Source organism: Columba livia, chromosome 14 (assembly GCF_036013475.1).
Source record: "Columba livia isolate bColLiv1 breed racing homer chromosome 14, bColLiv1.pat.W.v2, whole genome shotgun sequence".
NCBI classification, from domain to species: Eukaryota; Metazoa; Chordata; class Aves; order Columbiformes; family Columbidae; genus Columba; species Columba livia.
Window position 1 is genome coordinate 7,209,353 of NC_088615.1, and position 16,667 is coordinate 7,226,019.

Sequence of the window (16,667 nt, forward strand, 5' to 3'; positions counted from 1 at the left end):
TGGGGCCATAAACATTTATGACAGGCCCTCTCCACTCCCCAGCCACCATGGCCTGAACTTTCCATCAGCAACACTTTTATGGCTGGCCTCTAATGATTAACCCAGGGGGTTGCGACTGAAGGTGCTTTGCAGCACGGTCGTGCTGCCAGAGCCCCACACACCCAGAGAAGCTGGGGCTGGGGGATCCCCATCACCCCTGCAGACTGCAGCCATGGTAGGCTATGGTGAGGAGGATGTGGAAAGGCATTGGTGGTCCTGCAGGGAAAGGGCAGAGCCAGCCAGGGAGGGAGTTCAGCATCCTTGGGCACAGTGAGATGGGCAGGCAGGAGGAGGTGGTGTCAGAGCTGGCCCTGCACTGTCAGAGGAGTGAAGGCAATAATTACATCTCCTCCACCACAGCCTCATGCCAGGACTCATCCTGAAGGCTCAGCTCATGGTGCTGGACCTAGGGCTGCATGGCCCATGCGATTAATAGCCCAGTGCAACAGGGCCACATGCATAATCCAGACATAAGCCCTAATTTTTGTGTTTATCCTGGGTTTTTTACCTTTACTTAACCAGGATGGAGATTTGCAGGACAAATCCCAGGGGGTTATCCCTGGAAACCCCACTGGATATGCCCTTCTTGCTGCTGAGGACCCCCCAAATAACCCACGCAGAGGCTGTGTCACACACTGTTTTTTAATGGTGAGCTGATGGTATATGTGAGAAGGTGTACATGACACTGTGGTAATGGGGACTGGCAGCAACCGGTCCATAAAACCCAACCAGGAGCTCACTGACACCCCCTCCCCCCACCCCGGCCAGCAGCATCAGCAGGAGATGGGAGCTTTGGGACATGGGCCCTAGGCTGAGCTATCCCAAAATTATACACAGTCACTCAAACTTAGCCCTTTGCTTTTCCCTGGGAAAAGTGGCACCCAGGCCTAGGGACAGCCCTCGAATTCCCCTTCGGGATGGGCACAGGTCCTCCTTTGGCAATGGGTTCAGCTGAGACCTGTCCTTTGTCCTCCTGCACACACAGGGAACAGGTCATCATCCTCCTCCCTCCCTTCAGTTTCCCCCAGCCCTGCAAGATGCCCTGACCCACCGAGGTCCATGGGGAACCTACAAGCTTGGAAAGGCCCGAGCTGGTTTGTTTACAAGGCATTTTCTTTTCCCCACTTCTAATTATTTTTAGCTGCTCATTTATGAGGTCAGATTTCTTTAGCAGGACACTGATTTACACTGGTTTTGCTGAAGTACCTCCATGTGAGCACACCAGCACACACTGTCCCTAGGGCACAGAGGATATTACAGTCCTTTCTCACACTTGTTTGTGGGTTATTGGAGTTAAATATACACAAGCAGAGAACAGACTAACTCAGAGGACCTGCTCCTCCCTGGCGGCTGCAGCCCAAGCATCCCTGCATGGGGAGGGCAGGGCTGAGGATGTGGGTAGGAGTGGGGCAGTCCTGACTCTTTCACCAGACACTGTCACACGAACACACGGACTCGTCACACAGCTTGTCACACTGAACAGAAACACATCGAGGGGACTGGGATGGGCAGGAGCTCCATCCTCGTGGGGCCAGGGTGGTAGTGAGGAGACGGGCAGGGTCGGCAGCTCCCAACTGCTCCCCAAAAGAAGACCCCCTGAGCCATCCTGAAGTGCCGCAGTGCAACCTGTGCAAATTAGGGGGGAATGAGCCCCCCACAGCCCGCAGGGTGCTGGGTTTCCTCACATCATGGACTCCTCTTCCTCATCCTCCTCCATCTCCCGGTCCACCTCGATGGCTGTGTTCTCATAGCTGGTGATACCCCCGTATTTCCTCATGTGGACCATCAGCGGCTTGGGGGACTGGCTGCCAGCCAGGCTCGCCACGTACATGCCGGTCCGGTTCTCCTCCAGCGATGGGCCCCAGTCCATGGCGGGACGGCTGGCCTGCTGGACCCGCTGTGAGGGGACAGATGGGGGGAGCATGGGCACCCTGCACTGGCACCTGATCCGCTCCCCCCGCAGCAGCCCACCCGCCCCTCCCAGAGGACGATGTTCTCTGCCAGCCCTGGGGGAGCGGAAGACCCCCCAATGAGAGTGGGATGGATCCAGAAGCTTGTGCTGAAACTTTTTGGGAAGGCAGGTCTATATAAGTGCCCTGCTGCAGGCTGGGGAGGTAGTGTGGTCTGTGGGTGGTGGTGAGGAGGGCTTGCAGGAGCTGGGGGCTATTGTAGGCTCACAGTCTGTGGTGGGGTTTAGAGGCACCTGGGCAAAAGGTTAGCCTCAGCCAAGGTGGCTCCTGGCCACATCACTGTGCCTGGTGGCCAGTCTGGGCTCTGGCTGGGGAGGGTAGCAAGTTCTGCTGCTTGGCTATTCCCAGCCTGGGGAGAGCAACAAAGCCAGGCTGTTAGGGTTGTGAGCTTATAGAAGCTCTGTAACCTGCTCCTGGGCAAAGCCTTTCAGCACTCAGATCCTGCCTGTGCTGCCTGCACAGCCCAGCAGCTGCCTTCTTCCCTCTGTCATTGCTCCTGCAAAATGGGTGCAAAGTCCCACATGTCCCTGCCCACCCACGCTGGGGACAATGTACTTCCCCACGAGGCAAGCCACGTTAAGTGTGTTTTGGTGAGAGGATGTGCCTGACTTCGTGCCTGCTTGGCATCCTGAGAGGGGACACAGTTGAAATCCCTGGGATATGTCATCTCCCACACCCTATGGGCAGCAAGGAGGGACGGAGACACACACCTCCAGGAGAGAGAGTGCAAAAATTTCCAGGAGATACAGGCTTGGCAGGGGCTTGTTGTCACCCCTGCACATTTCTGGGGTTCTCCCCAGCAATTCTGGGCCCCAGAACATCCTACCTCCCACAGTGTCCCTTCTTCTCGGAGCACAGCCACCACCATGCCCACGGGGATCATCAGGCAGGAAAGAACTCCCATGAGGATGCCCAAGATCTCAGCCCAGGCAGGGAAGCGGTAGCTGCCGTACTCAGAGGGCTGGTACTTGATGATGTTGTACACCAGGAGAGCCTGCAAATGGGAAGTGAGGTCAGCCCAGATCCCTCTGAAGCTCCCATGCTAAAAAAAGGCCTGGGGATGATGGAGACCTCCCAGCAGAACCAGAACAGTCACTGGGGCAGGAGATGCCAGCAGAGAGACTTGTCACACTGGGAGGTCACCCAGGAATACTGGTACCACTGTGGCTCTCCAGCACCATCTGACATGCCAAGCTGAGCACTTGCCATCATTGTTGCTGGGGACAGGACCATCCAGCAGGCTCTGAAGTAGGGCCCTGGTTTGAAGCCCAGCATCATGTGGATATCGCGGCAGAACCTCTTCATGCCTGGAGGAGGGAGAGAGAGAAGGACTCAGAAGTTGTGATCCCTCCCCCAGAGCCAGGTGCCTGTACCAGGCTGCCCAGCACTGATCAAAAGTGATGGTTTGCATCCTGAACAGCAAATCCCAGCTGGTGCTGTCTGAGGGACGGGTCTCATCACCCTAAGTATCTCCAGAGAAGTGAATCCAGTGATGGCCAAAAAGAAACAAGTGGTGGGAGCTTTGGCATTTCATGCTCCATTGAAAGGTTGCTGGCTCCCCGACCTCTCCCTCTAAATCCCTCTTCTGATATGGACAGCCCACTTCTCCCTGTGTCACTGTGGGGACAGACCCCCTTACCATAGACACGTGTCACCACGAGGCAGGTAGTAATCACCACCACCATGAGACCAAAGCCAGCACTGTAGTCATCCAGCAGGACCAGCCAGTACATCCCACCCTGGGAAGGGAAAGCACAGTGGCCAGCATCTCTGGGACCAGCATCCCAACAAACCCCCACCCATGTCCTCCCACTTTTGGGATATGTCCCCTTATCCCTTTTGGGGACACTGGGGAAGACAGCTGTCAGGCACCCTCAGGAGACATCACTGTCCTTCTGGGGATAGGAATAATGCTGTGTCAGTCCCCTTGGACTTCACATCCCCAGGAAGCCCAGGCTCATTGATCATCTCTCTTCCACCTTGTTAGCTGATGTGAATACACACACATACAAACTTGGCCCCTGCTCTAAGCACTCTTTAAAATGAAGCCCTAGTCAGTCCCCACAACACATCCAGCCCCATATTCTCACCTCCGTTGTGAGGATGAGCCCCATCAGGAAGAGGGCAATGCAGATGATAGCCGAGAAGGAAGCTTTTTTTGGCCGTAGGTAGTAGGGAAATTCATCAGTCACTGCTGTAACAATGGTCTCCATAAAGGCAAACTGCACACAAAGGAGAAGAGGTCCCCTGAGCCCCCTGGGCTGCCTGGGCATTGTGGCTGGCTTGGTGGGCTCTGTCCTTACCTGGCTGTCCAGGCCAAGGGTTAGCAGCATGAAGAAGAACAGGAAAGACCAGAATGGAGAAAGGGGGAGCATTGTCATGGCCTGGGGGTACACCACAAAAGCCAGGCCAGGACCTAGGGGAGGCAAAGGATAGCAGGGTGAAAAGTGGGTGACAGCACTGGACATGGCAGGAGGGTGAAGAAGAGGAGAGCCCAGCAGTGTTGCACCGCAATGGGGAGCTGCAGGGCTTTTCCAAGGTGGGCAGGAGGGGTCTTGTAGCAGAAGGTGAAGAAGTGCAGGAGCACCAACCTGCTCCTTGCTCAGGCCTTTATTATAATAGATATCACTTGGTGTTGCTCAGATTTTACACAGCAGGAACTGGTTTGCTCCTTTTCCTCCCCCTGGCCTGCTGAGCATACAGCTCTATCCCTCACACTGACACCCTTGGATACCTTCCATCCCATGGCCTGAATTAGCTTCACATCTGGCCCTCACATTTTGTGTGGGTTTGTCACACATCTCCCCAACATCCTGGCCATGGCAGGGCACAGGGAGCCTGCAGCTTCTCCAGGAAGGCGGCCCAGGAGGGAAGTTCTGGCAGGGTAGGAGGTTCCCAGTGTTTCCATCCTGTGTCCTCGCTCTGGCAGCTGAAGGTGCTATAGAGGATCAAAGAGCTGCCCCACACCACCCCTTCTCTGATCTGTCTGCTCCTCGGAGAAGAAGGAGAAAGGGTCTTCATTGGCCTCACCTGCTTTTGCCACCTGGTTAACAGGGACCCCAAGTTCCTGGGACATGTATCCCAAAACAGAGAAGATGGCAAACCCTGCCAGGATGCTGGTGATGGCATTGCCCAGGGTCACTATGAAGGTGTCCCTACAGAGGAGAAAGAAGATGATCTGAACATGCGATCTCTTTCCCACTCCACACCAGTTCACAGTGGCATTTCCAGCCCCAAGTGCCAGAGTAAGGTGACCCACTGCAGTTCTCCAGAGTCTCCCTTGGCATGTGCTTTCCAGGGTCAAAAGGAATGTATGAAATGGGTCATTTTGTGGGGTTCTTTCCAAGCTTGCACAAGGGTGTGAGCCCAAATGTCCAACACCCAGACTCCTCTCTCTCCTGGTGACCTGCAACAGATGCTGAGGACAGCACAAACATGCAGAACTCTAGCCTCAAACATCCTCAGCCTTCAGCCCCAGACTTCTGAGTCATTTTCTGTGCCTTGATGTTTGAGAGAATTTTCTTCCACAGGTGCTTCCATCCCCCTTAAGTCTGTGCAAGCTGTCACATATCTGTAAGGTGCTTGGGCAAAAACCAGTGCTGGGTGACCCTGTGCTGCACCTTGTGCTTTTGCTGGCTCTGAACCCACCCACTGAGGTTTTCATGGCTCCCCACAACCCACAATTTTTATGATGCAACAGTTGGTTCCCACCTGTAGATATTCTGATGGAAGGTGTTGTACGAGGCAAAGGTGAGGAGGCCCCCAAAGCCTACCCCAAGGGAGTAGAAAATCTGCAGGGCTGCCTCGATCCACACCTGGGGGAAGGAAACAGGTCTGAGGAGAGCAGATGTTTGGAAACACCCTCCCAGGAAGAGGGAGCTGAAAATAGGCTTCCCCAGAGCCCCTGGCGCAACTTCCCCAGCCCTCCAGGCACACAAAGCCCTTTCCTTGCTGACACGTTCACCACTCATAGTGGGTCATCTGGATAGTGGAAGGGCTAACAAGAGTGTTTTAGAGACAGTCCAGTGAGGAATCAAATGCCCTTGTAAAACTAGGTGGTCTCTGCTACCAATACTTGCTGACCCAAGGAAACTCCCTGCTTGGCAGTGCTTGAGAAAAACGGAACGGCCAGATCCACCATGGGCACCCGCCACCACCTCCCAGCCCATCACAGGGGCTGGGCTAATCCTGCCCATGGTCCCGGTACCCAGTGGAGGTGGTGAGGTTGCCATCCCCTCGATGGAGATCCAGAAATGCAGGCACAGCACTGGGCCAGGTGGGAAGAGCAGTATAAACACAGTGTGCAGCAAAGACAGATTGCTGAAAGGCAAATACTTGTGGTCTGGAAGCAAATAGAGAGAGGACTTTAGGTTGAGGGGTGGCCAGAAAAGGCATCTGAGTGAGGGACCTGCCCCTGTTCCGTGCTGGAGGTAGCGGGAGAAGGTACACTTTTGTGGTTTGAACAAATTGCACAAAATCCTGCTAACCTTGGAAGACAGCAAGTGATCAAACTGGGGCGTGAGGTAAAACTGGATGCCCTTCCAGGCCCCCTCCAGGGTCACACCACGAATGAGCAGCATCACCAGGATGAGGTACGGGAAGGTGGCGGTGAAGTACACGACCTGCAGGAGAGCAGAGGCAGCTGGGAGAGCTGGGAGCGAGAGCAGAGCTGTCCCTGGGATGGGACATCACATCACACTGAAGAGCTGGGGTCCTTGGGATGCAGCGGGGCCAGTAGTGTCAGCCCTGCTGTGTCTGGGTGCACAAGTCATCTCCAAATTGAACTGTGTCCAGCTCATGTTGTTTATGGGTCTCACTTTCCCAGATGTGCAGAGAATTGCAGGCACTGATGGACATCACTGTAGATCCCCCAGAGACCAACCAGCTCTTACCTTGCCAGAGGATTTGACTCCTTTTAGGATGCACAGATAGACGATAGTCCAAGAAAGGAGCAGGCACAGACACAGGTTCCAGCGGATCCTCCCGGGATCTCCAATCCCAGAGCTCCCTTGGATGTGCAGGACGTACCGGCTGGGGTGAAAGGAGAACCACAAGTGAGCAGCCACAGGCACCCCCTACCATCTCCCAGAGACCCTCTCTGAACCTGGCAAGGCCAGCAAAGCAATGGTAGAACATGGGGACCTCCCAGATCCCAGGAACATGATCCCAACAGCTAAACTGAGATATCACTCACAGCTGACCAGGACAGCCCATCACTGCACCCACAGCACCTACCATGAGAGCCCACCATGCCATGAGAGCACAGACCTTCGCCACTCATCCCATCTCCATGCTCTCCTGGGATGGATGCCAACCATGTCCCCACAGCAAGGTCAGGCTGACCTCTGTACCTCCAGTACTCCTCGCTTGGGCTGACGGTGTTGGTGATGTTGACAGGGAAGGTGGCGTTCCCCGCCTTGATGATGTGGTGGTCCAGGCACAGGTTGGTGTTCCACCAGTTGCCACAGTGCTGCCAGGGCAAGTCGTTTGTGAGGGATGCAAAGAGGTAGAAAAGAACATAAGCAATAATCATATTGTAGTAGATGGCCACCAGGGAGACGATGAGAATCGTACCCATGCCAACACCTGGAGGAAGGAGAGGATAAAGGAGGAGTGAGCCATCTCTCAGGAGTGGAGCCCATCCAAAACCAGGGTGAGATACTGGATCTCAGTAGCCAAATGTTTAACCAGTCAGAGGTTCACTTGGGGAGCTTCATTGTCATTATACCCTCTGGACATGCTATCTCTGTATTGACGGCCTATTGCATCACATGGATTATTTTACTCCAACTTAATGTTAAGAGTAAAAGTATTTGATTTGACCTTTATTTGAACACTTTATTCTTACCTTTGTCTTTAACAGTCATTGCTTAGCTTTTATGCTGCATTTTGTATGCTAGCAGGCTTAATAGTTTTTATACAATTTCTAGAGCTTATTGTGACATCCAGAGCCTCTGGAGACTGATAGATCTCACTCATGTCTTGCAGCTACTGAAACAGCTAACCCAGAGGTCCAGCCTTCTCCACCTTCCCCCAGGATTTAATCTTTGATTCTAATAAGAGTTTTGAGGGTCATGGGATGGTGCTGCTGGTCCATATCCTGATCAAGCAGCTCTTCCAGAGGCCACACAGAAGCTCCGGACTTCACTCACGTACCTTTAAAGAGGGGGCTTATCTTCCAGACAGCAAGTGGCCCCAGGCTGGAGAACTGGCCAAGTGACAGCTCCATGAAAAAGATGGGGATCCCGCAGATGGCCAGCATGATGAAGTAAGGAACCAGGAAAGCTCCTACAAGGAGCAAGAAAAACACTGTAAAATAACAAAGAGCAAGCACCCGTAGCCCATCTATGACAGGGAACAAAGTTGATTTAATATCTGTGGCCCTGAGGGATCTAAGCTAAAATCTGGAAGACAGCAAGGGACAGCACGTCACCATTAGTGAAGGAGGAAGGGGCTGGGATTCATCTGGTGCTGTGCTTCCCCCTTGTCCCCGACTCTCTTTTCTCCTTGAACTTTCTGCAAATACTGTGAAATTATCCAGTTTTTAATGCATGAGACAAGCAGTTACTCTGTGAGTAGCTGAACAAGCTGGGCACTTTGCACCGCCATGGCTGGATGCTTGTATTGCAAAAGGCTCACTCCCCTCCTTTGATGCCTGGGAAGCACTTGCTGGTCCAGCTAGGTCCTGGAGGACACCAGACCAGGAAGCTATTGGAAACCAAGGGGGATGCTCAGGTGGTATTCAGTCCAGCATGGAGCTGGGAATGTCTCCAAGCCCATGAGTGCAGACATGGTCTGGTGAGCCCCTTCCACACATGAGTGCAGGTGTTTAATGCCCTAGAGTAAGAATGGGGGGCAGGGGGGTCTTCCACCCCACAACAAACACCACTTCCCAGCTCTGAGAAAGGAAAGGGGCATCTCTTAGAGACGTGTCCCACCAGACTAGCTCAGTGAGGGAGAGATGTGGCCACTCCAAAGGATGAGTGAGTACCTCCTCCGTTGGTGTAAGCCCTGTACGGGAACCTCCAGACGTTTCCGAGGCCCACACAGTATCCGATGCAGGAGAGGAGGAAATCCAGCCGCCCTGTCCAGTTCCCTCTGTCTTCTGGACACTCAGAGCACAGGTCCCCATCCTGGCTGCTGGGACTCACCAGGAGCTCTGGTGTCACCGGCTGGGTGAGAAAACATGGATGGGAGAGGGCAGACAGAAGTGGAGGAAGGAATAAAAGTGGGGGAAAGAGCAGGAGACAGGGAAAGAGCACTTGGAGCTTGGGTGTTAATTTGTGACCCCCGAGACGTTTGTCCCTTGGGGACACGCCATCCCAGCAGTTCTCCAAGGACCACCCCAGCTGGATGTCCCGCTGAGCAAGGAAAGGGGATAAATGTGATCCCACATGGCCAGAGCTCCCCTGGGAGAGGTGAGGTGGCCCAGGTTCACCCTGGGATGCCAGGACCCATCCTGCAACCCCTGTTCCCCAATGAATTCTTTCAAGGGTCTGTGATAAAATTCCCTGACCTCCTGCAGATCATGGGCTGAGGACAGTAGGGAAAGAAGCATCGCCAACTCGCCAGGGAGTGCGACACCTCCAGCCCCTGCCTTGCTGGGCAGTCGGCTGCCATTAAATGCACCGTGTGTTTTTCACGCTTTTCCAGCTGCCAAAAGCTGGCACTGTGGGGATTCAGAGACATGCTCCCAGTTGTCTCTGCTGAGGGAACTCCTTCCAGCTTCCCTAGTCTGCCCTGGATCGGTGAGGCACAGGCAGCTCTTCACCAGACAGGGGATTAACAACTTCCCTCCCTCCCCGGCTGACTCGGCTCTGCAAGAAGGAGGTGCAAGTCCTGCAATACATTTAGTTTGGGGTGAAGCACCAAGAGGGCTCCTTGGCTTTTGTGTGTGTGCATATCAGGTCTGCAATGAGATATTTGGTCTGTCTGAATTTTCCAAGCCTCCTGGCTCTGGGGGAGTGGGGAGGGCATCCCCACCAGCTCCCATCCCACTGGCACTCACCAAAGCTGAAAGGCTCGGCAAGACAGGGCAGCAAAAAGGGGTGGGATGAGGATCCTACCCTGTGCTGCTGTGTGTTGCTGTGCCCCTGCCTGGGGGTTTGACTTGTATTGAGGCACAGAGACAGAATGATGCTGTGATTTCTGCTAACAGCACCAGAACCAGGGCAGAAGGAGCCCATTTGGGAGCCTCCCCTTCTTCCTGGACTCCTAAAAGTTAAAAGCATCCATCTCTGTGTCCCCGAGTTCATGCAATTGTAGAGAATGAGCCCAGGGGATGTGGTTGATGGAGACTGGTCTGCATTTGGAGAGATCAGCCAGAAGGAGGTGTGAGTCCCCAGGTACCAGCGTGCAAGTCTGCTCAGAGCCCGCAGCAAACCTCCGTCCCGGATCAGAGCTGGCTGGTGAGCAGAGCCCAGCGCTGCCCTGCTGCAAACCCCCAGGGAGGTGGCAGCCACTTCCTCTCCTCCTCTTCCTCCTCTCTGGCCAGATGGCAGGATGCTCCTGCTGCCGGTTTCCATGGAGACCTGTTGCTGATGGCCACACACTCCCCTCGTTCACAGGGTGCACCCCACTCCTCCACACGCGTGCCACTCGCAGCCCAAAGGCACCGAACACAGAGGCAAACCCATCTCCACCTGACTCGCAAACCTCTTGAGGGACAGGACAAGCTGGGGCAAACTCTTCCCAAATCCAACCAGAAATGTACAGCCTGAGCAAAGCCGTCACAATAAAACCCACCACGAAAAGCCCATTTCCACTGGATGCCACCGTCACAAGGCAAGGGCCAGAAGAAAAGCTTCAGAAGCACAGGTTGAAAGCTCAAAATGTGACCTAAATATAATACTATTGCTATAAAACCATTGCTACCCGACAGCTCTCCTGCAGCTGTTTGACACAGCTCTCCAGCTTAGCAACTTCTCCAAACCATGGCCATGCCTGCTAATTAACCCAGTGCGCACAGCAGGCATGACCTGCAGCAACCTGTGTTTGCAGGCAATGGACAAACTGCTTTGCAATATCCCCACAAAAAGTTTCAGCAGATCAAAGCTGTATTCTCAAAGGTCTCTGCCAGGTGGGGACAGGAGCTATGGGGTTGCCACAGTTTCGTCTTCCCCCAAAAAATACTTTCCAGTCCCTCACACTGCCCAGGGAGCTCTCACTTTCCGGGTTTGCATCAGAGAAAAATAGCAAGTAGGCATGCTGGGAGATCATTAAATCCTCTCGCTTAATTCCTACACCTCTGCCTGAATCCTAAACAGCTGCAAAAGGGGATGGATGGAGCTGTGTGACCTGAGGAAATGCAGGTGCTGGAAGTCAACTCAGAAGCAGCAAAAAGAAAGGAACTGTCAGCACCTTTTCCAAACTGTACACAGCCTGGTCCCCATCTCAGTCCCCTTTTTCAGAGGCCATGGGATACACTTTGTCATTTGTGTCTTGCTGGTGACTGCCCCCTCTTATTAATATCTTCAGCTGGAGCTCTGCAATTTGAATTTGGGAGCCCAAGGCAGAAAGCAGAGACTGCTTAGGAGTGGAATAGACCCCAAGGACAGTGACATTGAGGTCTCCACCACAAAAAAAGATTGGGGAGGCATGGGCCAGGGATGCTGCTGGAAAACACACACACAGGCTGCTCCATGACTGCAATGCCCCCAAAATACCCTAAATCGTAGTCTTTCCATAGAAGTCACAAAACCTGGCCTGTTTACCCAACTTAAAATGAATTGCAAAATGCAGTATTTAAGGATTCCAGCCCATCTTTGTCCCAAATAACAGACAGATGCACACCTCTGCCTCAGACTGCTGGAAATCTCACACACCAGCTCAATTCCAGCCCTTTTTTGGGGATTAATGCTCCCTTTCAGCCTTTGTCATAACAGGAATTTTCTTTTTCAGTAGCAGCTGAAGTGCTTTAGTGTTACAATATTGCTCTAGTGCTTTCCACCGTCAATTGCCATCTTTCAAACTGGGCTCCCGTCTCACTGTTATAAACAGACAAGGACTAACCGCTCCCTTGGCAACCACGTCCTCTTTGAACATGGCATCGCTTCCCATTATTCACCAGAAGATGCTCCCAAAGAAGTCAGGAAAGCAAAGGTCGCTGAGGAGAAAAAGCACTTCAGTCTCTGCCAAGATAAGAGCTGGCTTCCATAAGGAGATTGTACTATGCTAATTATTTTCTGTGAACTGATTTACTTAAACCAGTGCAAAACTCAGCTGTATCCATGAAAAGCCAGCTGTATTGAAGTTACTTTTTCACCATGTTTTGTCTCCATTCAGACTGGCATTGTGGGGTTATTTTGTCAGCATTTTGTGCATGGACCACAACCTTTGACTGGCAGAAATGTCACCCGATGCCAGATTTCCCCCCTGCAGATCCCAGCCATGTGCGAGCACAGTGCGTCTGTAAAGTGTGAGTCACCTCAGATTAGTTCGAATTGCTTGTTAATCTCTTAAAAAAAAAACAACGCAAAACAAAACCAAAACCACAAACAACCTAAAGATTAATTCAACTGCAATATCTCTTGGAAAGTGAAACAAATAAAGCATCTCTGTGGTGTGGAAGAGCCCCTCAAAGGGCTGTGCTAGCATCAGTTTCCCCCAGCACACGCCAGGAGAGGGAGCAAGCGATGCTGGAGCCAGCACGGGGAATTGGAGGGTGGGAGATGGCTGAGGCTGAAGCAAACTCACTACAGTGATGTTCAGAGCACAGGGAGCATGCACAGCTGTAAAAGCTTATGGCCCTTCATCCAAAAACCCTGAGGAAGGGGCAGAGAAGGTTGGATGCAGTTTGTGGCAGATAGGAGGATGATGCTCAGCAGCACGGCTGGGAATGGGGAGGGTCAGCCCATATCCTGGCTCCCACCACTGGTCTCCATGGGCTTTCGTCCATTTCTACCAAATAACCCTGACAAATAAATAATCAAACAAATAAAGAAACACCCACTCAGCTCTTCTGGCAACACTATTATGCAAAAGTCAACCTGAATTCCTTAGAGCCCGAGGAAGATCTTTTCTATTAAATAGGAATTTCCATATGTCTAAAACATGCCTGGTGAAAAGGATTAAAACGCCCGGCTTACAGATATGGAGCAGATCATAATGAGAGGGAGGAGGCTGTTGGGGTCCTGAGGTGGGTGCTTCAGCTGGGGCTGTGCAAACTTCATCAGCTGGGGCCAGCTCCGGGCAAGCCCGACACCAGCGTTGTGTATGGTGGCCCCAAGTTCCTGGGTTGCTGCGAGCACCAGGTTCTCCTTCTAGAGCTCAGCAAGAGTATTTTTTTGGTAATGAAGGACAGCGGGGTCCCAAGCAGCACTAGGAATGGGGAAAATTACTCCAGAGACATCTGCTTTTCATTCCATCTGATTGCTGTGGGACTAAATGAATTCCTGAATAAATGTTAAACGGGAGAGAGATTATTGCAAGTATCTCAAAAAGCCTTGGGAAGGGGAAAAGTCAACTTTTAACGGATCATGCAGTGACAAAGTTATCTGAAAAAGCAATTTGCAGCAAAAAGGAGGAGATGGAAGAGCCGGATGATGCCTCCAAACAACAGCGGAAAAAGCTAGGCAGCCCTGAGGCTGCCTGGGCCATCAGACAGCTGCTGGCTTTTACCAGGCCACTGCCGGCTTTTTACGTCATGTCCCAATATCATTGGAATTTCCTGGCGGGGATGGAACTCTCCTGGGTTCATCCATCTGAAGGCTGGCACAGGCTGGTGTCACCCTGCCCTGTGGGCACGGTCTGGCAGAGGGCAGAGCCTGGGGGCTCACAGCACCAGGTTGCTGCCTGGGATGCTGCCAGCAGCAGCAGGATGTCCCCACAAAGGAGTTGTGGCTGTCAGCCTCTGCCACCCTGACATGGGTGGAGATAGGGACTCAGAGAGCCTGGTAAAAGCAAAGTGGCAATGTAGAGGAATCTAGGATAGGAAAGCCTGAAAGCTGGGTTTAAAAGGGTTTCCAGCAGGGTATAAAAAGGGTTTATAGCTTTGTCAGCTGCCAAAGGGGAGTTTAGAGTCCAGCACCACCCAAAACCCTTTAAATACTGTAGAGGAGGAGGCAACCCCAGCTGCAGGTGGGAAATCAACTGCCCAGCTCCCTGTGCTGACCGTGGCATGGGGGGAAACCCTCAGCATCCCCCAAGACCGGAGGGTCCCCAGGGCTGTTGGGAGCAGCATCCCCAGGGAACCATGCCATGGGGAATCGGCTCTGTCCCTGGTGCCCACCCACAGCCACCAGACACAACGTGAATCACTGCAGGGGAGGGATGAGGGGGAGCGCCCCACCAGCCAGAGCAGGCAGCGGGCACAGGGCCACTGTCATCTGCTAATTGCAGCGAGGCAGGAGCGATCATTACAAAATACCCCCCATCCCTCTCCCCATGATCCCCCCCACACACACTATCCCCCTTCTCAATCCCTGCCAAGGAAAAGTCTGCCAGCTGCACACAGAGTCTCCCAGGGCTGGGAATTGGGGGGCGATGGGCACATCTTGCCCCCGTTCCCAGCCCTGGGGGACACCCCCGCTCCCCAGCTCTCACCTTCCGGAGATGCTGCTGCCGAATCTTCTTCATCCCAGAATCCTGTTGCTATGCGCTCCCTGCTCCGACACTTGTTCCTCTCGCTTTCTCCAGTGATAGGGAAGGAGAAGGGGGAGCGGGCAAAGCGATAACAGGCAAGGAGGGTGCCAGGTGCCTGCCAGCTGGCTGGGCGGGGGGCAGGGGAGGGTCGGGGGGAGCAGGGCTGGAGGAAAGGGTTGCCTGGAGTTGAGGATGGCTGCGTGCTGAGCAGGGAGGGAGGAGGGACGGCTCTGGGCAGGCTGGAGAAGGGCTGTCTGTCAACCGCACCCCTGCCGAGGAGGGGGGTCCGGGACCTCAGCCCCCAACCGGGGCAGCAAGGCGGAACGGCTGCTGCCTTACTCATGCCACGATGTGTCAGGTCTCCCAGTGATGGACCTGACTTTGCAGGCACCTGCCACTGGGCACCCCAGGGGTCTCACGTGCACCAGGCACAGTGGCAGTAGTGCAAGTGCAGATGACAGAAGCTCCTGGCATCTTTCCAGCCAGCTCTGAGGTGATTTTTCTTATAGCAGGACACAGACAGATCCTGAGTATGTCAGAAGTGGCTTCTCCCCATGTGGCCCAAACCCAGTCACCAGCTCAGGGGAGGGGGATGCTCAGCAGCCGTCAGTCCCTTTGGGTAGGAGCAGCTCATCCTGCTGTGTTGGAGGCAAGAACAATGCTTGGGCAGGCCCCAGGGTGGGCAGCTGCGTCCAGCATGTCGTGGGCACGGCACTAAAACACAGGTCATATCCCCAGGATTCAGACGTCCCTGTTGAGTCATCGGTGGGAACCTACAGCCCCAAAGTCCAGGGCCATGTGGGCTTTTCCCTGCCATGTTCAGTCCAATCCCCAGTGAGGTGGCAGAAAGCTATCTTGAGTTCTCCCACTTTCATGGTGTGAAATGTCCCCTGGGGGGCTGCAAGAGGGGACAACCCCAGGTATCCCAGGGGCAGTGTGGTACCAGGAGAGCTGCTGTCTGCCTCAGAACCCACAACAATGCCTCTTTCCCTTGACAATATCCTGTTGTCCAGACCTTCAGGGTGTGTGTGCCCCTTTTCCTTATAGATGCCCTATGGTGCTCCAGCCTGCCCCAGACCTGTCCCCCGCTGCTTTGCTCAGGTTTAAGGCTGAGTAGGCAGCACTGGGGATGTGGAGGACAATAACAGGGCTGAGACTGAGAGGACCCAGTTTGCCCAACACAAAAGGAAATTTCCCTGATATCTACTAGCAGTCGTGCTCCTACAGCCCTGCAAGCACTTCTGAAAACTTTCCCCAAAAGGAAATAGATCCTGAGCATAAAGGCACATTTCTGCAGTATCCAACACGTTGTGTTTGCACAGTGGGTCTTTCAGAGCTAACATTTATCCAGATTTCCCAGTGGTAAAGGAGGAAGGAGCAAACTATATAACCCAACAAACATCTTACTTTCACACACGTCTTCCTCAATAAAAAAAAAAAGAAAAAAAGAAAAAAAAAGTCTTTGGGAATTCACCCATCCAGGTTACACCTGCCTTGGAATTACCCATCGCCTCTCATTCTCCCAGGATGCTGCTGGGGGATGCTGAGCCAGGAGCTGGCCAGGCTGGTGGCTGGGAGCCACATCAGGCACTGTCCCAGCCTCACCCTTCCTGCTCAGGGCAGGGATGCTTTGTTTGCCTTTTGTGCCTGTGTGATCTGAATCACCCCTTTGGCTTTTTCCCTTGGGATCCACTGAAAGAGAAGTGTCCCACAGCCACAGCCACAGCATGGGAGGGGAGAGGTTGGTGCCACCTGGTTACAGCTGCCCCAGCCCCATGTTGCCAGCATGGACTGAGCCCCACACAAACCACCCAGCCTTCACTAGGTGGATTTCAAGCTCCCGTCTTCTAGTATTTAGCAGTATTTAGCAGCAGAAACATCCAGTGCTGACGCTGTCCTGAAATGTCCATGTTGATACTGCTGCCAGTGAGATGCTTTGTGTTTGAAGCTCCCTTTTCTGGTTTGGCTGGTGCTGCTGTGGTAGCACTACCAGCTCTCCATTGCTTGGGACTGCTGAGCAGTAGACACCCCACCCCGGACAGCTGGGGTACTCCAGCATCTCGTTGTAGAGCTGGC

The 16,667-nt window shown here is 53.5% G+C and overlaps 1 protein-coding gene across 2 annotated transcripts; it reads right to left on the reverse strand.

The window, feature by feature from the left end:
- Positions 1-663: 663 nt before the first annotated feature.
- On the reverse strand, positions 664-14,923 carry SLC6A7 (solute carrier family 6 member 7). Of its 2 annotated transcripts, XM_005503398.3 has the most exons (14): positions 14,553-14,898; positions 9,001-9,181; positions 8,166-8,297; positions 7,361-7,595; positions 6,902-7,040; positions 6,497-6,631; positions 5,721-5,824; positions 5,040-5,164; positions 4,313-4,425; positions 4,100-4,231; positions 3,649-3,748; positions 3,216-3,316; positions 2,836-3,003; positions 664-1,936 (listed from the first exon to the last, which is right to left on the reverse strand). In XM_005503398.3, exons 1-14 carry the CDS (start codon positions 14,583-14,585, stop codon positions 1,721-1,723), a joined length of 1,914 nt encoding a protein of 637 aa, XP_005503455.1. In that variant the 5' UTR covers positions 14,586-14,898; the 3' UTR covers positions 664-1,720. The 2 variants fall into 2 exon arrangements, with proteins under 2 accessions (XP_005503455.1, XP_064885853.1); XM_065029781.1 differs by having other exon boundaries at positions 4,100-4,425; positions 14,553-14,923.
- Positions 14,924-16,667: the final 1,744 nt, after the last annotated feature.

Coding starts and splice junctions, on each gene's coding strand:
- SLC6A7 (XM_065029781.1), bottom strand. CDS start 14,585: ATGAAGAAGATTCGGCAGCAGCATCTCCGGAAG. Junction 9,182..14,552: donor GGCAGCAGCATCTCCGGAAG/GTGAGAGCTGGG, acceptor TTTCTCACCCAG/CCGGTGACACCAGAGCTCCT. Junction 6,632..6,901: donor GAGTCAAATCCTCTGGCAAG/GTAAGAGCTGGT, acceptor GCTCTCCTGCAG/GTCGTGTACTTCACCGCCAC.